Genomic DNA, 23,995 nt, shown 5'->3' with positions numbered 1-23,995 from the left:
ATGAGTTGGGATCCCTTTGGGGTGGGGGTCTTTTGGGGTTGGGGTCTTTTTGGGGTTCGGGTCTTTTGGGGTTCGGGTCTTTTGGGGTTGGGGTCTTTTTGGGGTTGGGGTCTTTTTAGGTTTGGGATCATTGGAACCTGAACCTGGGATCCCATTGGGGTCAGGATCTCCTTCCCCTCCCCCCACCCGTGTCCGTCTGTCCCGAATGTCGTCATCGCTGATGTCCGTCTGTCCCCACCCGTGTCCGTGTCCGTCTGTCCCCACTTCTGTCCCCACTCGTGTCCCCACCCCCACCCGTGTCCGTCTGTCCCCACGGCCGTCCTTCTGTCCCCACCCGTGTCTGTGTCCGTCTGTCCCTATGGACGTCATCACTGATGTCCGTCTGTCCCCACGGACGTCCTTCTGTCCCTACCCGTGTCCGTCTGTCCCCACTTCTGTCCCCACTCGTGTCCCCACCCCCACCCGTGTCCGTCTGTCCCCACGGCCGTCCTTCTGTCCCCACCCGTGTCTGTGTCCGTCTGTCCCTATGGATGTCATCACTGATGTCCGTCTGTCCCCACGGACGTCCTTCTGTCCCTACCCGTGTCCGTCTGTCCCCACTTCTGTCCCCACTCGTGTCCCCACCCCCACATGTGTCCGTCTGTCCCCCCGGCCGTCCCTCTGTCCCCACCCGTGTTTATGTCCGCCTGTCCCCACTGATGTCACCGCTGCTGTCCGTCTGTCCCCACCCTTGTTTGTGTCCGTCTGTCCCCGCCCCGTCCTTAAGCCCCACCCGCGTCCCTCCCGCCTCCCCGCCCCGCTCTTTTCCCTCCGCCGTCGGTTTCGCCGTCGGTGCCGAACTTCGCTCCGGTTCCGGTGCCGGTTCCGATGTCCAACCCGACATCCGCTCCGGTCCCGATCCCGGCTCCGAAGCCCGCCCCGCTTCCGGTCCCGGTCCCGATTCCGACGTCCGTCCCGACATCCGCTCCGCTGCCGGTCCCGGATCCGAAGCTCCCCCCGGTCCCGAAGTTTTCCCCGGTTCCGGTTCCGAAGTCCTCCCCGGCGTCCGCTCCGGTGTCCGTCCGGGTTCCGTCCTCGGTCCCGGTTCCGAAGTCCTTCTCGTCGTCCAGCCCGGTGTCCGTACCGGTTCCGAAGCCCGCCCCGGTCCCGGCGCCGGTCCCGATTCCGAAGTCCTCCCCGACATCCGCTCCGCTGCCGGTCCCGGTTCTGAAGTCTTCCCCGGTCCCGGTTCTGAAGCCCTCCTCGGTCCCGGTACCGAAGTCCACTCCGATGTCCGTCTCGGTTCTGAAGCCCTCCGCGGTTCCGGTTTCTGTCCCGGTGCCGAAGTCCTCCTCGACGTCCACTCCGGTGTCCTCCCCGGTGCCGGTCCCGGTTCCGTCCCCGGTCCCAGAGTCCTCCTCGACGTCCATCCCGGTGTCCGCTCCGCTTTCAGTTCCGGTCCCGGTTCCGTCCATTCCGGTGTCGTCCCCGGTTCCGAAGTCCTCCTCGACGTCCGCTCCGATGTCCTCTCCGGTGTCCGTCCCGGTCCCGAAGTCTGACCCGGTCCCGGTTCCGAACCCCTCCCCGACATCCAACCCGGAGCCCTCCCCGGTTCCGGTTCCGGTCCCGGTTCCGAAGTCCTCCCCGGTTCCATCCCCGGTCCGGGCTCCGAACCCCTCCCCGGTTCCGGTTCCGGAGCCCCCCCCGCCATCCATCCCGAACCCCTCCCCGGTTCCGGTTCGTGTTCCGGTTCTGCCGTCCCCCATCCAGCAGCTGCTGGACGCATCGCTGTGCGCCGCCTGCGGGTTTCCGGTTCGGGATCCGGTTCTGCTCAGCTGCGACCACCGCTGCTGCCGCCGCTGCCTCCTGGCCGCCGCGTCCGTCCCGTCTGTCCCGTCCGATCTGTCCGTCCCGTCCGTCCCGTCTGTCCCGTCTGTTCTGTCCGTCCCGTCTGTCCCGTCTGTTCTGTCCGTCCCGTCTGTTCTGTCTGTCCCGTCTGTTCTGTCCGTCCCGTCCGATCTGTCCGCCCCGTCCGTCTCTTCTGTCCCGTCCGTCCCGTCTGTCCCGTCTGATCTGTCTGTCCCGTCCGATCTGTCCGTCCTGTCCGTCTCTTCTGTCCCGTCCGTCCCGTCTGTTCTGTCCGTCCCATCCACCCCGTCCGTCCCGTCTGTTCCATCCGTTCTGTCTGTCCCTTCCACCCCGTCCGTCCCGTCCGTCCCGTCCGTCCCGTCTGTTCCATCCGTTCTGTCCGTCCCGTCTGTCCCTTTCACCCCGTCTGTCCCGTCCGACCCTTCCATCCCTTCCGCCCCGTCCGCCCCTCCCGCCCCGGCGGCGTTCCGGTGCCCGCGGTGCCGGCAGCCCTGCCTCCGTTCCCGGCTCCGCACGGCGGTGGCGGCGGCGGTGGAGGCGCGGATCGCAGAAAGGATGGCGGAGGTGGCGAGAGGAGGAGGGAGCGCGGCCGGGGCACAGAGGAGGAGGAACGGGGGGAGGTGATTAATTACCCTTAATTGGGAGGGGGAGTAATTAGTGGGGGGAGTTGGGGGGGTATGGGGGGAATGGGGGGGAATGGGGGGGGACAGGAAGGGCAGGGATGGAGGGAAAACGGAGAGGAGGAGGAAGAGGGGGAGGGGATTAATTACCGTTAATTGGGGGGGGGGAGTAATTAGTGGGGGGAGTAATTAGTGGGAAGAGTGGGGGGGATATGGGGGTAATAGGGGGGGAATGGGGGGGGGACAGGAAGGGCAGGGATGGAGGGAAAACGGAGAGGAGGAGGAAGAGGGGGAGGTGATTAATTACCGTTAATTGGGGGGGGGAGTAATTAGTGGGGGGAATGGGGGGTAATGGGGGGCATATGGGGGGTAATGGGGTAATTAATAGGGGGGTACGGGGGGGGATGTGGGGGGTAATTAATTGGGGTAATGGGGGTAATTAATAGGGGGTGATGGAGGGCAATGGGGGGGGATAATGGGGGAGTAATTAATAGGGGGTTAATGGGGGGATAATCGGGGGTAATTAATAGGGGGGTAATGGAGGGGTAATGGGGGGGTATGGGGGGTAATGGGGGGAATGGGGGGTAATGGGGGAATAATGGGGGGTAATGGGGGATATGGGGGCGTAGGGGGGAATAATGGGAGATATGGGGGGGACATAGGGGGTAATATGGGGGATATGGGGGGAATTGGGGGGATATGGGGGGGGTGATGTGGGGGGGTAATATGGGGGGATATGGGGGGTAATATGGGGGATATGGGGGGGAATAATGGGGTAAATTGGGGGAATAATGGGGTTACTGGGAAGATGGGGGGTAATATGAGGGGTAGGGGGGGAAATTGGGGGGGTGTGAGGGGGAATATGGGGGGGTGGGGGGGAATAATGGGGTAAATGGGGGGGAAGGGGGGATATGGGGGGGTATGGGGGGGTATAAGGGTACAGAGGGTAATAAGGGGGGTTGGGGAGGGGGAATAATGGGGTAAATTGGGGGGAAGGGGAGATGTGGGGGGGTAATAAGGGGAATAATGGGGTAAATTGGGGGGAAGGGGGGATATGGGGGGTATGGGGGGGTAATAAGGGGGGATATGGGGGGGTGGGGGGGAATAATGGGGTAAATTGGGGGGAAGGGGGGATATGGGGGGGTATGGGGGGGTAATAAGGGGGGATATGGGGGGGAATAGTGGGGTTAATGGGGGGGTATGGGAGGGGTATGGGGGAATATGGGGGAAATGGGGGGGAATGGGGTAATATGGGGGGTAGGGGAGAATATGGGGGGGCGTGGGGGGGCATAGGGGGGTATGGGGGGGGTATAGGGGGGCAATATGGGGAGACATGGGGGGATATGGGGGGCTGGGGGCCATGGGGAGGATATAGGGGGGGGCTGGGGACAGTTTGGGGGGGGGGGGTGGCTGTGGTGGTCAGGGGGTGACACCCATTGGGACCCCCAGCCCCTTCCCTCCCTTCCTCCCTTCTTCCTCCCCTCCCCCCCCCCAACCCCCCCCCCCCAAACCCCATCCATGTCCCCAAATGTCCCCAAACAACCCAAGGGATACCGTCAACCCCCCCCCCTTCCCCCCCATGGCTCCTGGTGACAAAGTGCCCCCCCCCCCCCCCTCCATGGCTCTGGGTGACACCCAGTGGGTGACAAAGTGCCCCCCCCCGCCCCTCCCCCATGGCTCCAGGTGACACCCAGTGGGTGACAGCAGGACAGCAGTGATCCCCCCCCCCATGGCTCCTGGGTGACAAAGTGCCCCCCCCCCCCCCTCCATGGCTCTGGGTGACACCCAGTGGGTGACAAAGTGCCCCCCCCCCCCCTCCTCCCCCATGGCTCCAGGTGACACCCAGTGGGTGACAGTGGTGACACGGCTGTGACCCCATTATGGCACCGCAGTGACCCACACGGTGACACCCATTGTGTCACCCCTCCTGTCCCTGGGGGGGGGTGACAACAGCGTCACCTCCCCCCCCCTCAGGCTCCCTAAGTGGCCGGGTGACATTGCTGGGGACTTATTTGGTGCCACGTTGGTGCTAACGCCCTCTTGGTGACTTATTTCGTGCTACGGTGCTGGTGCCACCATGTTGGGTGCCCCCCCTGTTGGTGCCACATTGCTGGGGACTTTTTTGATGCCCCCCTATTGTCGCCCCCCCTCTTGGTATCACCTGTTGGTGACTTATTTGCTGCCCCCCTGTTGGTGCCACCCTGCTGGTGACACATTTGGTGCCCCCCTATTCGTATCACCCTGTTGGTGACACATTTGGTGCCCCCTTATTGGTGTCACATTCTTGGTGACTTATTTGATGCTCCTCTGTTGGTGCCACATTGCTGGGGACTTATTTGGTGCCACCCTCTCGGTATCACTGTGTTGGTGACTTATTTGGTGCCACATTTTTGGGGCCACATTGCTGGGGACATATTTGGTGCCCCTCTTTTGGTATCACCCTGTTGGTGACACATTTGGTGCCCCCCACCCCATTGGAGCCACATTGTTGGTGACTTATTTGGTGCCCCTCTGTTGGTGCCACATTGCTGGGGACTTATTTGGTGCCACCCTCTCGGTATCACTGTGTTGGTGACTTATTTGGTGCCACATTTTTGGGGTCACATTGCTGGGGACTTATTTGATGCCCCCCTGTTGTCGCCCCCCCTCTTGGTATCACCCTGTTGGTGACATTTGGTGCCCCCCACCCCGTTGGAGCCACATTGCTGGGGACTTATTTGGTGCCCCCCTGTTGCTGCCACATGGCTGGGGACACATTTGGTGCCACATTTTTGGTGCCACATTGCTGGGGACATATTTGGTGCCCCTCTTTTGGTATCACCCCGTTGGTGACATATTTGCTGCCCCCCCCGCCCCCGTTGGTGCCTCATTGCTGGGGACTTATTTGGCGCTCCTCTGTTGGTGCCACGTTCCTGGTGACTTATTTGGTGCTGCTGTCAACCACCACATCCGCCCCATTTGGGGACGATGCAGCCGGGTGACATTCCTGGTGACATTCCTGGTGCCTGCCATTTCCGGTGCCTGCCATTTCCGGTGACATTCCTCGTGACATTCTTGGTGACTGCCATTTCCGGTGCCATTCCTGGTGCCTGCCATTTCCGGCGCCATTTCCGGTGCCATTTCCGGTGCCGTTCCTGGGTGTCGCTCCCAGCTGTGCCATCAGAGCCCAATGGGGCTGAATGGGGGCCCCCTATGGGACCGGGTTTTTTTTTTGGGGGGGGTGGGGGACCCCTTGACTCTTGACCCTTGACCCCATCTGACCCCTTGACCCTTTCACCCCCATTGACCCCCCTTGACCCCCCTCCACCCTTTGACCTTCTTTGACCTCTGCACCCCCCGACCTCCATTGACCCCACAACCCTTTGACCCCCCTTGACCCCATCTGACCTTTGACCCCCTGACCCCCACTGACCTCCTCAACCCTTGACCCCCCCCAGGCCCCCCTGACCCCCATTGACCCCTCACCCCCCCACTGACCCCCATTGACCCCCCCGACCCCATCTGACCTTTGACCCCCCCAGACCCCAGCACCCTCGACCTCCATTGACCCCCCAACCCCCCTTGACCCCATTTGACCTTTGACCCCCCCAACCCCCAAATACCCTTTACCCCCCCGACCCCCATTGACCCCCCTTGACCCCATCTGACCTTTGACCCCCCAACCCCAAAATACCCTTTACCCCCCCGACCCCCACTGACCCCATCTGACCTTTGACCCCAACCCCAAAATACCCTTTACCCCCCCGACCCCCATTGACCCCCTTGATCCCATCTGACCTTTGACCCCCCCAGACCCCAGCACCCCCCGACCCCAATAACCCCTCACCCCCCCCACTGACCCCCCTTGACCCCATCTGACCTTTGACCCCCACTGACCCCCCCCTCCCTCTCTCCCCACAGTTTAGGGGCTCAGCTCCGTGCCGACGCCACCCCCCCCTCTGGAGGACCCCCAGCAACCGCCCCCCCATCGCCCCCCCCGGGCTGAAGACCCCCCCCCACAATAAACTCCATCACCCCACAGCTCTCAGTGCCACCTTTAATGCCCCATAAATTCCGGGGGGGGGGGGGAAGAGGTGAGGAGGGTGGGAATCACAACCCCCCCCCCCCCAAACCCCTGACCCTAAAATACCACCCCCGACCTCAAAATAACCCCCCCGACCCTAAAATGTCCCCCTGACCCCAAAATAACCCCCCCAACCCTAAAATAACCCCCCCGACCCTAAAATGCCCCCCCCCCCCCCCGACCCCAAACACCTCCGGGGGGGGGGGAATGGAGTTGTGGGGGGGGGGGGTCGACCCCCATAACGAACGCATTGGGGTGGGGGGGGTCAAAGTGACACTGAACTGAAATTGGGGTTGGGGGGGGGGGGGGCGGCCCCAATTCCTGCCCCTAAAAGAGAAATTTGGGGTGAAAAGGGAGGATTTGGGGTTGGGGGGGGGAACCCAGAGTCAATTTGGGGCTGAGGTGGGGGGGCTGCAGTCCGACAAGGGGGAGCAGGAGGGGGGGGTTATGGGGTCACTTGTTGGGTTGTGGGGTCACACATGGGGTCCTGCGTTGGGTTATGGGGTCCCGTTGGGTTGTGGGGTCCCGTTGGGTTGTGGGGTCACACATGTGGTCCCATGTTGGGTTGTGGGGTCCCGTGTTGGGTTATGGGGTCACTTGTTTGGTTATGGGGTCCCATGTTGGGTTGTGGGGTCACATGTTGGGTTATGGGGTCACACATGGGGTCACATGTTGGGTTATGGGGTCCTGTGTTGGGTTGTGGGGTCCCATGTTGGGTTATGGGGTCACATGTTGGGTTATGGGGTCCTGTGTTGGGTTGTGAGGTCCCATGTTGGGTTATGGGGTTCCGTGTTGGGTTATGGGGTCCCACGTTGAGTTATGGGGTCACGTGTTGGGTTATGGGGTCACATGTTGAGTTATGGGGTCCCGTGTTGGGTTGTGGGGTCCCGTGTTGGGTTATGGGGTCCTGTGTTGGGTTATGGGGTCCCGTGTTGGGTTGTGGGGATCCCATTTGGGGTCAGGTTTTCCATTTGGGGTCACAGGTTCCATTTGGGATTTCACTGGGGTGAGACGTTCCATTTGGGATCCCATTGGGGTCAGATGATCCTTTTGGGGTCAGAGGTTCCATTTGGGGTCAGGTATTCCATTTGGGATTCCATTGGGGTCAGGTGTTCCATTGGGGTCAGAGGTTCCATTTAGGGTGAGATGTTCCATTTGGGGTTCCATTTGGGGTCAGATGATGCATTTGGGGTCAGGTGTTCCCTTTGGGATTCCATTTGGGGTCAAAGGTTCCATTTGGGGTCAGAGGTTCCATGCGGGGTCAGGTGTTCCATCTGGGGTTCTATTTGGGGTCAGAGGTTCCATTTAGGGTTCCATTTAGGGTTCCTTTTGGGGTTCCTTTTGGGGTCAGAAGTTCCTTTTGGAGTCAGAGGTTCCATTTGGGGTTCCATTTGGTGTCAGAGGTTCCTTCTGGGGTCAGAGGTTCCATTTGGGGTTCTTTTTGGGGTCAGCTGTTCCATATGGGGTCAGAGGTTCCACTTGGGATCAGGTGTTCCATTTGGGGTTCCTTTTGGGGTCAGAGGTTCCTTTTGGGGTTCCATTTTGGGTTCCTTTTGGGGTCAGAGGTTCCATTTGGGGTCAGAGGTTCCATTTGGGGTTCCATTTTGGGTTCCTTTTGGGGTCAGAGATTCCTTTTGGGGTCAGAGGTTCCATGTGGGGTCAGAGGTTCCTTTTGGGGTTCCTTTTGGGGTCAGAGGTTCCATGTGGGGTCAGAGGTTCCTTTTGGGGTTCCTTTTGGGGTCAGAGGTTCCATGTGGGGTCAGAGGTTCCATGTGGAGTCAGAGGTTTCTTTTGGGGTTCCTTTTGGGGTCAGAGGTTCCATGTGGGGTCAGAGGTTCCTTTTGAGGTCAGAGGTTCCTTTTGGGATCAGAGGTTCCTTTTGGGGTTCCTTTTGGGGTCAGAGGTTCCATGTGGGGTCAGAGGTTCCACTTGGGGTCAGAGGTTCCATGTGGGGTCAGAGGTTCCTTTTGGGGTTCCTTTTGGGGTCAGAGGTTCCTTTTGGGGTCAGCTGCTCCACCTGGGATCCCATGTGGGGTCGGTGCTGCATTTGGGCGCAGCGGCGATTTGGGATTTGGGACCCTCAGTGCTCCATGGGCGTCGGGGGTCCCGGAGGACCTCGAGGTAAATTTTGGGGTCCTTCCCCCCCCGGCGCCGCCCCCCCCCGCCGCCCCCGGCCCCTTTTGTGCCCCCGCACGCAGTGCGCGTGGCCGCAGCCTTCCTCCTCCTCCTCCTCCTCCTCCTCCTCCTCGCTCTCCGTCGAGCTTTCCCCGAAGGCGCGCGGCTTCTCGTAGATGCAGCAGCCTGAGAAAGGGGGGGGGGGGTCAGAATGGGACCCCAAAGTGTCCCCAAAGTGTCCCCAAAGTGACCCCAAAGGACCCCAAAGGATCCTAAAGTGACCATGGTGTCCACAAGTGACCCAAAGTGACCCCAAAGTGTCCCCAAAGTGACCCCAAAGTGACACCAAAGGACCCAAAAGTGACCCAAAAGTGACCCCAGGGTCCCCAAAGTGTCCCCAAAGTGTCCCCAAAGGACCCCAAACGACCCCAACGTGACCACGGTGTCCACAAGTGACCCAAAGTGACCCCAAATTGTCCCCAAAGTGACCCCAAAGGACCCCAAAGTGACCCCAGTGTCCACAAACTGTCCCTAAAGTGACCCCAAAGGACCCCAAAGGATCCCAAAGTGACCACGGTGTCCCCAAAGTGTCCCCAAGTGACCCCAAAGGATCCCAAAGTGACCACGGTGTCCACAAGTGACCAAAAGTGACCCCAAAGTGTCCCCAAAGTGTCCTAAAGTGACCATGGTGTCCACAAGTTGCCCCAAAGTGACCCCAAATTGTCCCCAAAGTGACCCCAAAGTGACACCAAAGGACCCAAAAGTGACCACAGTGTCCCCAAAGTGTCCTAAAGTGACCTCAAAGTGACTCCAGTGTCCCCAAAGTGTCCCCAAAGTGTCCCCAAAGGACCCCAAAGTGACCCCAGTGTCCACAAACTGTCCCTAAAGTGACCCCAAAGGACCCCAAAGGATCCCAAAGTGACCACAGTGTCCCCAAAGTGTCCCCAAGTGTCCCCAAAGTGACCCCACGGTCCCCAAAGTGTCCCCAAATTGTCCCCAAAGGACCCTAAAGGACCCCAAAGGACCCCAAAGTGAAAACAGTGTCCACAAACTGTCACTAAAGTGACCGCAAAGGACCCCAAAGTGACTCCAGTGTCCCCAAAGTGTCCCCAAGTGACCCCAAAGGATCCCAAAGTGACCACGGTGTCCACAAGTGACCCAAAGTGACCCCAAAGTGTCCCCAAAGTGTCCCCAAAGTGTCCTAAAGTGACCATGGTGTCCACAAGTTGCCCCAAAGTGACCCCAAATTGTCCCCAAAGTGACCCCAAAGTGACACCAAAGGACCCAAAAGTGACCACAGTGTCCTCAAAGTGTCCTAAAGTGACCTCAAAGTGACTCCAGTGTCCCCAAAGTGTCCCCAAAGTGTCCCCAAAGTGACCCCAAAGTGACACCAAAGGACCCAAAGTGACCCCAAAGTGACCCCAAAGGACCCAAAAGTGACCACAGTGTCCCCAAAGTGTCCTAAAGTGACCTCAAAGTGACTCCAGTGTCCCCAAAGTGTCCCCAAAGTGTCCCCAAAGTGTCCCCAAAGTGACCACGGTGTCCACCAGTGACCCAAAGTGACCCCAAATTGTCCCCAAAGTGACACCAAAGGACCCAAAAGTGACCACAGTGTCCACAAAGTGTCCTAAAGTGACCTCAAAGTGACTCCAGTGTCCCCAGATTGTCCTCAAAGTGTCCCCAAAGGACCCTAAAGGACCCCAAAGTGACCCCAGTGTCCACAAACTGTCCCTAAAGTGACCCCAAAGGACCCCAAAGGATCCCAAAGTGACCACAGTGTCCACAAAGTGTCCCCAAGTGTCCCCAAAGTGACCCCACGGTCCCCAAAGTGTCCCCAAATTGTCCCCAAAGGACCCTAAAGGACCCCAAAGGACCCCAAAGTGAAAACAGTGTCCACAAACTGTCACTAAAGTGACCGCAAAGGACCCCAAAGTGACTCCAGTGTCCCCAAAGTGTCCCCAAGTGACCCCAAAGGATCCCAAAGTGACCACGGTGTCCACAAGTGACCCAAAGTGACCCCAAAGTGTCCCCAAAGTGTCCCCAAAGTGTCCTAAAGTGACCATGGTGTCCACAAGTTGCCCCAAAGTGACCCCAAATTGTCCCCAAAGTGACCCCAAAGGACCCCAAAGTGACCACAGTGTCCCCAAAGTGTCCCCAAGTGTCCCCAAAGTGACCCCACGGTCCCCAAAGTGTCCCCAAATTGTCCCCAAAGGACCCTAAAGGACCCCAAAGGACCCCAAAGGACCCCAAAGTGAAAACAGTGTCCACCAACTGTCACTAAAGTGACCGCAAAGGACCCCAAAGTGACTCCAGTGTCCCCAAAGTGTCCCCAAGTGACCCCAAAGGATCCCAAAGTGACCACGGTGTCCACAAGTGACCCAAAGTGACCCCAAAGTGTCCCCAAAGTGTCCCCAAAGGACCCCAAAGTGACCCCAGTGTCCACAAACTGTCCCTAAAGTGACCGCAAAGGACCCCAAAGTGACCCCAAAGTGTCCTCAAAGTGTCCCCAAAGTGTCCCCAAAGGACCCCAAAGGATCCCAAATGAAAACAGTGTCCACAAGTGACCCAAAGTGACCCCAAATTGCCCCAAAGTGACCCAGAAGTGTCCACAAAGTGTCCCCAAGAGACCCCAAAGTGTCCCCAATGTGACCCCAAAGTGACCCCAGGGTCCCCAAAGTGACCCCAAAGTGACCCCAAAGTGACCACAGTGTCCACAAACTGTCCCTAAAGTGACCCCAAAGGACCCCAAAGGACCCCAAAGTGACCACAGTGTCCCCAAAGTGTCCCCAAGTGACCCCAAAGTGTCCTAAAGTGACCCCGAAGTAACCCCAGGGTCCCCAAAGTGTCCCCAAATTGTCCCCAAAGGAACCTAAAGGACCCCAAAGGACCCCAAAGTGACCCCAGTGTCCACAAACTGTCCCTAAAGTGACCGCAAAGGACCCCAAAGTGACCACAGTGTCCCCAAAGTGTCCCAAAGTGACCCCAAAGTGACCCCAAAGTGACCCCAGGGTCCCCAAAGTGTCCCCAAGTGACCCCAATGTGTCCTAAAGTGACGCCAAAGTAACCCCAGGGTCCCCAAAGTGTCCCCAAATTGTCCCCAAAGGACCCTAAAGGACCCCAAAGTGACCCCAGAGTCCACAAACTGTCCCTAAAGTGACCCCAAAGGACCCCAAAGTGACCACAGTGTCCCCAAAGTGTCCCCAAGTGTCCCCAAGTGACCCCAAGTTGCCCCAACGTGTCCCAAAAGTGTCCCAAGTGTCCCCAGTGACCCCGAAGTGACCACTGTGTCCCCAAAGAGTCCCCAAAGTGTCCCCAAAGTGACTACAGTGTCCACAACCCCCCCGAAGGCCCCCAAATCCCCCATAATGCCCCCCAATGCCCCCCAAAGACCCCAAATCCCCCATAATGCCCCCAAATCCCCCGTAATGCCCACCAAAGCTCCCAAATCCCCCATAATGCCCCCCAAAGCCCCCCAAAGCCCCCATAATGCCCCCCAAATGCCCCATAATGCCCCCAAATCCCCCATAATGCCCCCAAATGCCCCCAAATCCCCCGTAATGCCCACCAAAGCTCCCAAATCCCCCATAATGCCCCCAAATCCCCCATAATGCCCCCAAGTCTCCCATAATGACCCCCAAGATCCCCCAAATCCCCCATAATGCCCCCAAAGCCCCCATAATGCCTCCCAAATCCCCCATAATGCCCCCCAAAGCCCCCCAAATCCCCCATAATGCCCCCCAAATGCCCCATAATGCCCCCAAATCCCCCATAATGCCCCCCAAATGCCCCATAATGCCCCCAAATCCCGCATAATGCCCCCAAATGCCCCCAAATCCCTCATAATGCCCCCAAATCCCCCATAATGCCCCCCAAAGCCCCCATAATGCCCCCCAAGTCCCCCATAATGCCACCAAATCCCCCATAATGCCACCAAAGGCCCCCAAATCCCCCATAATGCCCCCCAAAGCCCCCATAATGCCCCCCAAGTCCCCCATAATGCCCCCAAATCCCCCATAATGCACCCCAAATGCCCCATAATGCCCCCAAAATCCCCCATAATGCCCCCAAAGCCCCCATAATGCCCCCCAAAGCCCCCCAAATGCCCCATAATGCCCCCAAAATCCCCCAAATCCCCCATAATGCCCCCAAAGCCCCCATAATGCCCCCCAAATCCCCCATAATGCCCCCAAAGCCCCCATAATGCCCCCCAAATCCCCCAAAATGCCTCCCAAATCCCCCATAATGCCCCCAAATCCCCCATAATGCCCCCTAAATGCCCCATAATGCCTCCCAAATCCCCCATAATGCCCCCCAAATCCCCCATAATGCCCCCCAAATCCCCCAAAATGCCTCCCAAATCCCCCATAATGCCCCCAAAGCCCCCATAATGCCCCCAAGTCCCCCATAATGCCCCCCAAATCCCCCACAATGCCCCCCAAATCCCCCATAATGCCCCCAAAATCCCCCATAATGCCCCCCAAAGCCCCCATAATGCCCCCAAAGCCCCCATAATGCCCCCCAAATCCCCCATAATGCCCCCTAAATGCCCCATAATGCCTCCCAAATCCCCCATAATGCCCCCCAAAGCCCCCATAATGCCCCCAAAATCCCCCAAATCCCCCATAATGCCCCCAAAGCCCCCATAATGCCCCCCAAATCCCCCATAATGCCCCCCAAATCCCCCATAATGCACCCCAAATCCCCCATAATGCCCCCAAGTCTCCCATAATGACCCCCAAATCCCCCATAATGCCCCCCAAATCCCCCATAATGCCCCCAAAGCCCCCATAATGCCTCCCAAATCCCCCATAATGCCCCCCAAAGCCCCCCAAATCCCCCATAATGCCCCCCAAATGCCCCATAATGCCCCCAAATCCCCCATAATGCCCCCCAAATGCCCCATAATGCCCCCAAAGCCCCCATAATGCCCCCCAATCCCCCATAATGCCCCCAAAGCCCCCATAATGCCCCCAAAATCCCCCATAATGCCCCCCAAGGCCCCCCAAATCCCCAATAATGCCCCCAAAGCCCCCATAATGCCCCCAAATGCCCCATAATGCCCCCAAAATGCCCCAAATCCCCCATAATGCCCCCAAAACCCCCATAATGCCCCCCAAACCCCCAAAATCCCCCCTAAAGCCCCCCAAATCCCCCATAATGCCCCCAAAGCCCCCATAATGCCCCCCAAATCCCCCCATGTGCTCCCCAAAGCCCCTAAATCCCCCATAATGCCCCCCAAGGCCCCCAAATTCCCCATAATGCCCCCCAAATCCCCCATAATGCCCCCCAAAGCCCCCATAATGCCCCCCAAATCCCCCATAATGCACCCCAAATGCCCCATAATGCCCCCAAAATCCCCCATAATGCCCCCCAAGGCCCCCCAAATCCCCCATAATGCCCCCAAAGCCCCCATAATGCCCCCCAAAGCCCCCATAATGCCCCCCAAATGCCCCCAAATCCCCCATAATGCCCCCAAGTCTCCCATAATGTCCCCAAGTCCCCCATAATGCCCCCCAAAGCCCCCATAATGCCCACAAGGCCCCCATAATGCCCCCATAATGCCCCCAAATCCCCCATAATGCCCCCTAAATGCCCCATAATGCCTCCCAAATGCCCCATAATGCCCCCCAAATCCCTCATAATGCCCGCAAAATCCCCCATAATGCCCCCCAAGGCCCCCCAAAGCCCCCATAATGCCACCAAGTCCCCCATAATGCCCCCCAAAGCCCCCCAAATCCCCCATAATGCCCCCAAAGCCCCCATAATGCCTCCCAAATGCCCCATAATGCCCCCAAATCCCTCATAATGCCCCCCAAATCCCCCATAATGCCTCCCAAATCCCCCATAATGCCCCCAAATCCCTCATAATGCCCCCCAAATCCCCCATAATGCCTCCCAAATGCCCCATAACGCCCCCAAATCCCCCATAATGCCCCCAAATCCCCCATAATGCCCCCCAAAGCCCCCATAATGCCCCCAAAATCCCCCATAATGCCCCCCAAAGCCCCCATAATGCCCCCAAAGTCCCCCATAATGCCCCCCAAGGCCCCCCAAATCCCCTATAATGCCCCCAAAGCCCCCATAATGCCCCCCAAATCCCCCCATATGCCCCCCAAAGCCCCTAAATCCCCCATAATGCCCCCCAACGCCCCCAAATTCCCCATAATGCCCCCCAAAGCCCCCATAATGCCCCCCAAATCCCCCATAATGCACCCCAAATCCCCCATAATGCCCCCAAAATCCCCCAAATCCCCCATAATGCCCCCAAAGCCCCCATAATGCCTCCCAAATGCCCCATAATGCCCCCCAAATCCCCCCATAATGCCCCCCAAGGCCCCCAAATCCCCCATAATGCCCCCCAGATCCCCCATAATGACCCCAAGTCCCCCATAATGCCCCCCAAGTCCCCCATAATGCACCCCAAATGCCCCCAAATGCCCCCAAAGTCCCCCATAATGCCCCCCAAGGCCCCCCAAATCCCCTATAATGCCCCCAAAGCCCCCATAATGCCCCCCAAATCCCCCCATATGCCCCCCAAAGCCCCCATAATGCCCCCCAAATCCCCCAAAATGCCCCCCAAAGCCCCCATAATGCCCCCAAAATCCCCCATAATGCCCCCCAAGGCCCCCCAAAATCCCCCATAATGCACCCCAAGGCCCCCATAATGCCCCCCAAATCCCCCATAATGCCCCCCAAGGCCCCCCAAAGCCCCCATAATGCCCCCAAGTCCCCCATAATGCCCCCCAAAGCCCCATAATGCCCCATAATGCCCCCGAAATGCCCCATAATGCCCCCAAAATCCCCCAAAATGCCCCCAAAGCCCCCATAATGCCCCCCAAATCCCCCATAATGCCCCCAAAGCCCCCATAATGCCCCCCAAATCCCCCAAATCCCCCATAATGCCCCCAAAGCCCCCATAATGCCCCCAAGTCTCCCATAATGCCCCCCAAATCCCCCATAATGCCTCCCAAATGCCCCATAATGCCCCCAAATCCCCCATAATGCCCCCAAATCCCCCATAATGCCCCCCAAAGCCCCCAAAATGCCCCCAAGTCTCCCATAATGCCCCCAAATCCACCATAATATCCCCAAATCCCCCATAATGCCCCCTAAATGCCCCATAATGCCTCCCAAATGCCCCATAATGCCCCCAAGTCTCCCATAATGCCCCCAAATCCCCCATAATGCCCCCAAAGCCCCCATAATGCCCCCCAAATCCCCCATAATGCCTCCCAAATGCCCCATAATGCCCCCAAATCCCCCATAATGCCCCCAAATCCCCCATAATGCCCCCCAAAGCCCCCATAATGCCCCCAAGTCTCCCATAATGCCCCCAAATCCACCATAATGCCCCCAAATCCCCCATAATGCCCCCTAAATGCCCCATAATGCCTCCCAAATGCCCCATAATGCCCCCAAGTCTCCCATAATGCCCCCAAATCCCCCATAATGCCCCCAAGTCTCCCATAATGTCCCCAAGTCCCCCATAATGCCCCCCAAAGCCCCCATAATGCCCACAAGGCCCCCATAATGCCCCCATAATGCCCCCAAATCCCCCATAATGCCCCCTAAATGCCCCATAATGCCTCCCAAATGCCCCATAATGCCCCCCAAATCCCTCATAATGCCCGCAAAATCCCCCATAATGCCCCCCAAGGCCCCCCAAAGCCCCCATAATGCCACCAAGTCCCCCATAATGCCCCCCAAAGCCCCCCAAATCCCCCATAATGCCCCCAAAGCCCCCATAATGCCTCCCAAATGCCCCATAATGCCCCCAAATCCCTCATAATGCCCCCCAAATCCCCCATAATGCCTCCCAAATCCCCCATAATGCCCCCAAATCCCTCATAATGCCCCCCAAATCCCCCATAATGCCTCCCAAATGCCCCATAACGCCCCCAAATCCCCCATAATGCCCCCAAATCCCCCATAATGCCCCCCAAAGCCCCCATAATGCCCCCAAAATCCCCCATAATGCCCCCCAAAGCCCCCATAATGCCCCCAAAGTCCCCCATAATGCCCCCCAAGGCCCCCCAAATCCCCTATAATGCCCCCAAAGCCCCCATAATGCCCCCCAAATCCCCCCATATGCCCCCCAAAGCCCCTAAATCCCCCATAATGCCCCCCAACGCCCCCAAATTCCCCATAATGCCCCCCAAAGCCCCCATAATGCCCCCCAAAGCCCCCATAATGCACCCCAAATCCCCCATAATGCCCCCAAATCCCCCATAATGCCCCCAAAATCCCCCAAATCCCCCATAATGCCCCCAAAGCCCCCATAATGCCTCCCAAATGCCCCATAATGCCCCCCAAATCCCCCCATAATGCCCCCCAAGGCCCCCAAATCCCCCATAATGCCCCCCAGATCCCCCATAATGACCCCAAGTCCCCCATAATGCCCCCCAAGTCCCCCATAATGCACCCCAAATGCCCCATAATGCCCCCAAAGTCCCCCATAATGCCCCCCAAGGCCCCCCAAATCCCCTATAATGCCCCCAAAGCCCCCATAATGCCCCCCAAATCCCCCCATATGCCCCCCAAAGCCCCTAAATCCCTCATAATGCCCCCCAAGGCCCCCAAATTCCCCATAATGCCCCCCAAAGCCCCCACAATGCCCCCGAAATCCCCCATAATGCCCCCCAAAGCCCCCATAATGCCCCCAAAATCCCCCATAATGCCCCCCAAGGCCCCCCAAAATCCCCCATAATGCACCCCAAGGCCCCCATAATGCCCCCCAAATCCCCCATAATGCCCCCCAAGGCCCCCCAAAGCCCCCATAATGCCCCCAAGTCCCCCATAATGCCCCCCAAAGCCCCCATAATGCCCCCCAAAGCCCCCGAAATGCCCCATAATGCCCCCAAAATCCCCCAAATCCCCCATAATGCCCCCAAAGCCCCCATAATGCCCCCCAAATCCCCCATAATGCCCCCAAAGCCCCCATAATGCCCCCCAAATCCCCCATAATGCCCCCAAAGCCCCCATAATGCCCCCCAAATCCCCCAAATCCCCCATAATGCCCCGAAAGCCCCCATAATGCCCCCAAGTCTCCCATAATGCCCCCCAAATCCCCCATAATGCCTCCCAAATGCCCCATAATGCCCCCAAATCCCCCATAATGCCCCCAAATCCCCCATAATGCCCCCCAAAGCCCCCATAATGCCCCCAAGTCTCCCATAATGCCCCCAAATCCACCATAATGCCCCCAAATCCCCCATAATGCCCCCTAAATGCCCCATAATGCCTCCCAAATGCCCCATAATGCCCCCAAGTCTCCCATAATGCCCCCAAATCCCCCATAATGCCCCCAAAGCCCCCATAATGCCCCCCAAATCCCCCATAATGCCTCCCAAATGCCCCATAATGCCCCCAAATCCCCCATAATGCCCCCCAAAGCCCCCATAATGCCCCCAAGTCTCCCATAATGCCCCCAAATCCACCATAATGCCCCCAAATCCCCCATAATGCCCCCTAAATGCCCCATAATGCCTCCCAAATGCCCCATAATGCCCCCAAGTCTCCCATAATGCCCCCAAATCCCCCATAATGCCCCCAAAGCCCCCATAATGCCCCCCAAATCCCCCATAATGCCTCCCAAATGCCCCATAATGCCCCCAAATCCCCCATAATGCCCCCCAAAGCCCCCATAATGCCCCCAAGTCTCCCATAATGCCCCCAAATCCACCATAATGCCCCCAAATCCCCCATAATGCCCCCTAAATGCCCCATAATGCCTCCCAAATGCCCCATAATGCCCCCAAGTCTCCCATAATGCCCCCAAATCCCCCATAATGCCCCCAAAGCCCCCATAATGCCCCCCAAATCCCCCATAATGCCTCCCAAATGCCCCATAATGCCCCCAAATCCCCCATAATGCCCCCATTAGCCCCCCCAGGCCCCCCACTCACACTTGGACGACCTCCTCCCCAGCTGCTCGTTATCCACCGTGTCGCTCGTCCAGCCCACTTTTTTCTCTGGTTTCCTCTTCCGCAGCTTCAGCGTCAGACTGCGGTTCTCCTGGGAAGGGGGGAGATCCTAATTAACACCCCTCGTCTTAATTAACCCCCCCTCCCCACCTTAATTACCCCCTCCTTCCCCAAAATGTCCCCTCGATGCCCCACGGTGCTCTGTCCTCATCTCTGCTCCCCTACGGCACTTATTGTCCCCCCTCCCACCTTAATTAACACCCCCCATCTTAATTAATCTCTTCTCATCTTAATTAACACTCCTCCTTTCTTAATTACCCCCCAAACTTCTTAATTACCCCCTTTCCCCAAAATGACCCCTTGATGCCCACAGTGCTCATCCCCATCTCTGCTCCCCTATGGCATTTATTGCCCCCTCTCCCCACCTTAATTAACACCCCCCATCTTAATTAACCCTCACACTTCTTAATTACCCGCCACACACTTCTTAATTACCCCCCCAGCTTCCTTAATTACCCCCCTTCCACAAAATGGCCCCTTGATGCCCCACAGTGCTCATCCCCATCTCTGCTCCCCAATGGCATTTATTGCCCCCTCCCACCTTAATTAACACCCCCCATCTTAATTAACCCTCACACTTCTTAATTACCCGCCACACACTTCTTAATTACCCCCCCAGCATCCTTAATTACCCCCCTTCCCCACAATGACCCCTTGATGCCCACAGTGCTCCGTCCTCATCCCCACTTCTGCTCTCCTACGGCATTGATTACAAACCCCCACCTTAATTAATTAGCCCCTTCCCCACTAATTAGGGCCCCCCCTCATTATAGAGTCCCCACTCCTCATCAATTAGAACCTCCCCCATTAATTACTCCACGCCCTTACTGTCCCTATTACCGTTGTTATCCTTAATATCAACCCATTAATTAGTGCCCTCCCCCATTGATTAGGAAACTCCCCCAGCCTCTAATTAAAGCCTCCCCCGCTAATTAAGATCCCCTCCTCATTACTGAGCCCCTTCTCATTAATTAGACCTCATTCATTAATCAGGATTCTTCCTCATTATCTACCTCCAACCGCCATTAATTAGGCCCTCCCCACTAATTAAGCCTCTCTCCGCATTACCAACCCCCCACTAATTAATTCCTCCCCGCTAATTAAGACCCGCTCCTCATTATCAAAGCCCCACCCGCACTAATTACAGCCCTCCGCCATTAATTAGAAACCTCCCCAACCCCAATTAATTAGAACCTTCCCCCTAATTAATATCCCTCCTCGTTATCAAACCCCAACCCCCACTAATTAGTCTCCCCCCACTAATTAAGACCCCCTCCTCATTACCTACCCCCCAGCTCCCCACTAATTACCCCCTCCCATTAATTAGGCCCCCTCCTCATTATCAAACCCCCACCAATTAGGTCCTCCTCCATTAATTAAGACTCATCCCTCATTATTAAATCCCCAGCTCCCTAATTAAGCCTCCCCTATCAATTAAGAATCCTTCCTAATTATCAAGCCCCCACCCCCACTAATTAAAAAGCCACCATTCATTAAGACCCCTCCTCATTACCCAACCCCCACCCCCCCATTAATTAAATCCTACCGCACTAATTAGTCCCACCCCATTAATTAAGATTCCTTCCTCATTATCAACACCCCGCTCCCCACTAATTACCCCCTCCCACTAATTACTTCTCTCACTAATTACCCCCCCTCACAAATTACCTGTCCCACTAATCACCCCCCCTCCCACTAATTACCTCCTCACACATTACCCTCTCCCACTAATTACCCCCATGCTAATTACCCCCACACTCTAATTATCTCTCCCACTAATTCCCCCCCCACGCTAATTACCCCTTTCCTACTAATTACCCCCTCACAACTTACCTCACCCACTAATTACCCCCCCACACTAATGACCCCCCCACACTAATTACCCTCTCCCGCTAATTACTTCTCCCACTAATTACTCCCTCCCACTAATTACCCCCTGCACTAATTATCCTCCCGCATTAATTACCCCCCCCACACTAATTACCTTTCTCACTAATTACCTGTCCCACTAATTACCCCCTCCCACTAATTACCCCCCTCCCACTAATTACCTCTCCCACTAATTACCGCCCTCCCACTAATTTTCTCTCCCACTAATTACTCCCCCACACTAATTACCCCCCGCATTAATTACCCACCCACACTAATTATCTCTCCCACTAATTACCCCCCCAGCACTAATTACCCCCCTCACTAATTACCTGTCCCACTAATTACCTCCCCACACACCAATTAACCCCTCTCTCATTAATTACCCCCCCACACTAATCACCCCCCCCATTAATTATCTCTCCCATTAATTACCCCCCCACTAATGACCCCCCCAGCACTAATTACCCCCTCACAAATTACCTGTCCCACTAATTACCCCCCCCACTAATTAACCCTTCTCATTAATTACCCCCCCCACTAATTACCCCCGCCACTAATTACCCCCTCACTAATTACTCCCCCCACTAATGACCCCCCCAGCACTAATTGCCCCCCTCACAAATTACCTGTCCCACTAATTACCCCCCCCCCACTAATTAACCCTTCTCACTAATTACCCGCCCCACTAATTACCCCCCCCCCTTACGGGCTGCGCGCCGCCGCTCTGCGTGACGGTTTCGGTTCCGCAGGCGCCGCCGTCCGCCGCTTCCGCCATCGCCGCCCCTTCCGCCCCCCGGGGCGCCGCCCCTCGCCCGGCCGCTTCCGGTCCGCTCCGCCGCTTCCGCTCGGGATTTCCGTTCCCGGCACTTCCGGTGCGGCACTTCCGGTCGGTGCTTCGTCCGAGTACAACCCGTGCCGAATGACACTTCCGGCTTTTCGATTCAGCTCAGAAGGCGCTTCCGGTTCGTCGCTTCCGGTCCGCCGCTTCCGGTCCGCCGCTTCTGGTCCGTCGCTTCTCGTCCTTCGCTTCGGGTTCCTCGCTTCTTCTTCTTCTTTTTCGCTTCTGGCTTCTCACTTCCGGTTCTCACTTCTGTCGAGAGCGCTTCCGGTGAAAGGCCGCTTCGAGATCGCGCTTCCGGTTCTTCGCTCCTGGTTTTTCGTTCTTCTTTCACTTCCGGTTCTCACCTCTGTCGAGAGCGCTGCTAGACGGCATTTCCGGTGAAAGGCCGTTTACGGGACCACGCTTCCGGTTCTTCGCTTCCGGTGAGGCAGCTTGCGACACGCCACTTACAGTCGTTCGGTTTTACGTTTCGGACGGGAAGTCTTCTAGACGACAGTTCCAGTAAGGGCCACTCCAGGGAGAGCGCTTCCAGACGTCACTTCCGGTGAGAGCTCTTTTAGACTGAACTTCCGGTGAGGGCTTTTTTTTTAGGCGGAACTTCCGGTGAGAGCTCTTCCAGACGTTCCTTCTGGTGAGGGCTCTTTTAGGCAGAACTTCCGGTGCGTGCGATCAGGGTGAGAACTCTTCAAGACTGAACTTCCGGTGCTTACGCTTCCGGTGGGAGCGCTTCCATAAGTCACTTCCGGTTAATTCCCTCCCCCCCCCCTTCTTGTTCCCGGAAGTGAAGGAGCCAATGGGAGGGGAGATTACCTCAGTGGGGGGCGGGGTTAATGAGAAGGAGCCAATAGGAGAGGAGAACGCTAAGCAGGAGGGCAGGATGAAAGGGGAGCGGCCAATGGGAGGCGAGATCACCTCAGTGGGGGGCGGGACGAGGGAGGAAGAACCAATAGGAAGGGAGATCGCCTCGGCGGGGGGGAGATGGAATTGACGGAACCAATTGGAGGAAAGATGGCCAATCAGGGGTCGGTATGAACGCGAAGGAACCAATGGGAGGAGAGAATACCTCACGGGGGGGCGGGACGAAGAGGAAAGAACCAACAGGAAGAGAGAACACAGCAGAGGGGGGCGGGATGAAGGGAGAGGAGCCAATGGGAGTAAAGATCACCGCAGGAGGGGCTGGATCGAACCGCGAATGACCAATGAGAAAAAAGATCACCTCAGAAAAGGGCGGGACAAAAGCGGGACAGCCAATGACGGGGGGAAATCAGCCGGGAGCGGCCAATGGGATGAAGGGACGTTCTCGGAGGACTTCCGGCGAGGAGCGGAAGCGAGGGGACTCTCTGGTCACGTCTCAGTAGTTGCGCATGCGCAGTAGTCGGCCATGCCGAAAGGAGCGAAGAGTGCGGCGGTCCGGGAGGAGGAATGGAAGGGGGAGAGCGAAGGGAGGGGTGAGCGGGGGGGGGTCGGCTGTGGGGTGGGATCTGTGGGGCTGGAGGATGTGTGGGGCCGGGACCCATGGATCTGTGGGGCTGGAGATCTGGGATCTGTGGGGCAGAAGGATCTGTGGGGCCGGAGGTCTGGGATCTGTGGGGCTGGGATGTGTGGGGCCGGGACCCATGGATCTGTGGGGCTGGAGGATCTGTGGGGCCGGGACCCATGGTTCTGTGGGGCTGGAGGTCTGGGATGTTTGGGGCTGGAGGATCTGTGGGGCTGGAGGTCTGGGACCTGTGGGTCTGGGACGTGTGGGGCTGGAGGATCTGTGGGGCTGGGATGTGTGGGGCTGGAGGTCTGGGATGTGGGGGGCTGGGATGTGTGGGGCTGGAGAATGTGTGGGGCTGGGGTCCATGGATCTGTTGGACTGGGATCTATGGGGCTGGAGATCTGGGATGTGTGGGGCTGGAGGATCTGTGGGGCTGGGATCTGTGGGGCTGGAGGTCTGGGATGTTTGGGGCTGGAGGATGTGTGGGGCTGGGACCCATGGATCTGTGGGACTGGGATCTATGGGGTTGGAGATCTGGGATCTGTGGGGCTGGAGGATTTATGGGCTAGGGGATCAATGGGGGTGGATGTGTAGGTCTGGAGGTCTGAGATCTATGGGGTGGGATGTGTGGGGCTGGGGGAATCTATGGGGCTGGGACCCACGGATCTATGGGGCGGGTTGTCTTTTTTTTTTTATTTTCTTATAGAGCAACCCGTGAAGAAGGGAAAAAAGGACCGCAGGGCCAAGAAATCCGTGAGCGCTGCCCCACAAATTGCCCCATAGATCGGCACTTCCTGCCCCATAGATTATCTCCAACCCGTGCCCTATAGATGAGCAATCGCTGCCCCATAGATCTCCAATTCGTGCCCCATAGATTTGCTGTTCTTGCCTCACACGTTGCCCCATAGATCAACAATCTGTGCCCTATACATTTCCAATCCCTGCCCCATAGATTAGTAATGCGTGCCCCATAGATTTCCAATATCTGCTCCATAACTCAGCAATTCCTGCCCCATAGATTTCTAACCCCTGTCACGTAGATTTCCTATTCTTGCCCCACACCTTGCCCCATAGATCAGCAATCCCTGCCCCATAGGTTTCCAATCCCTGCCCTATAGATTTTCAGTCCTTGCCCCATAGATTTTCAATCCCTGCCCCATAGCTCAGCAATCC

The 23,995-nt window shown here is 57.5% G+C and overlaps 3 protein-coding genes across 4 annotated transcripts in view; 2 read left to right on the top strand and 1 right to left on the bottom strand.

Moving 5' to 3' along the window:
- The first annotated feature begins 52 nt into the window (after positions 1–52).
- On the top strand, positions 53–6,714 carry LOC149913769 (uncharacterized). The gene is made up of 2 exons (XM_090129129.1): positions 53–2,468; positions 6,369–6,714. Exons 1-2 carry the CDS (start codon positions 868–870, stop codon positions 6,451–6,453), a joined length of 1,686 nt encoding a protein of 561 aa, XP_089985255.1. The 5' UTR covers positions 53–867; the 3' UTR covers positions 6,454–6,714.
- Positions 6,715–6,824: 110 nt separating this feature from the next.
- On the bottom strand, positions 6,825–21,473 carry PPP1R11 (protein phosphatase 1 regulatory inhibitor subunit 11). Its single transcript, XM_090129208.1, has 3 exons — positions 21,208–21,473; positions 18,552–18,660; positions 6,825–8,832 (listed from the first exon to the last, which is right to left on the bottom strand). Exons 1-3 carry the CDS (start codon positions 21,274–21,276, stop codon positions 8,612–8,614), a joined length of 399 nt encoding a protein of 132 aa, XP_089985334.1. The 5' UTR covers positions 21,277–21,473; the 3' UTR covers positions 6,825–8,611.
- Positions 21,474–21,754: 281 nt separating this feature from the next.
- ABCF1 (ATP binding cassette subfamily F member 1) overlaps positions 21,755–23,995 on the top strand; it is a 38,423-nt gene continuing 36,182 nt past the window's right edge. The window contains exons 1-3 of one of the 2 annotated variants that reach the window (XM_090129087.1): positions 21,755–21,843; positions 21,934–22,790; positions 23,529–23,575. In XM_090129087.1, the coding sequence (XP_089985213.1) occupies positions 22,724–22,790; positions 23,529–23,575 (114 nt within the window). In that variant the 5' untranslated portion in view covers positions 21,755–21,843; positions 21,934–22,723. Of the gene's footprint in view, positions 21,887–21,933; positions 22,791–23,528; positions 23,576–23,995 lie in introns of both variants that reach the window. The other variant, XM_090129088.1, reaches the window with a different exon arrangement.

Source organism: Phasianus colchicus, chromosome 35 (genome assembly GCF_987193195.1).
Source record: "Phasianus colchicus chromosome 35, bPhaCol1.hap1.1, whole genome shotgun sequence".
Taxonomy (NCBI): Eukaryota; Metazoa; Chordata; class Aves; order Galliformes; family Phasianidae; genus Phasianus; species Phasianus colchicus.
This window is presented reverse-complemented; position numbering and strand designations above follow the sequence as displayed.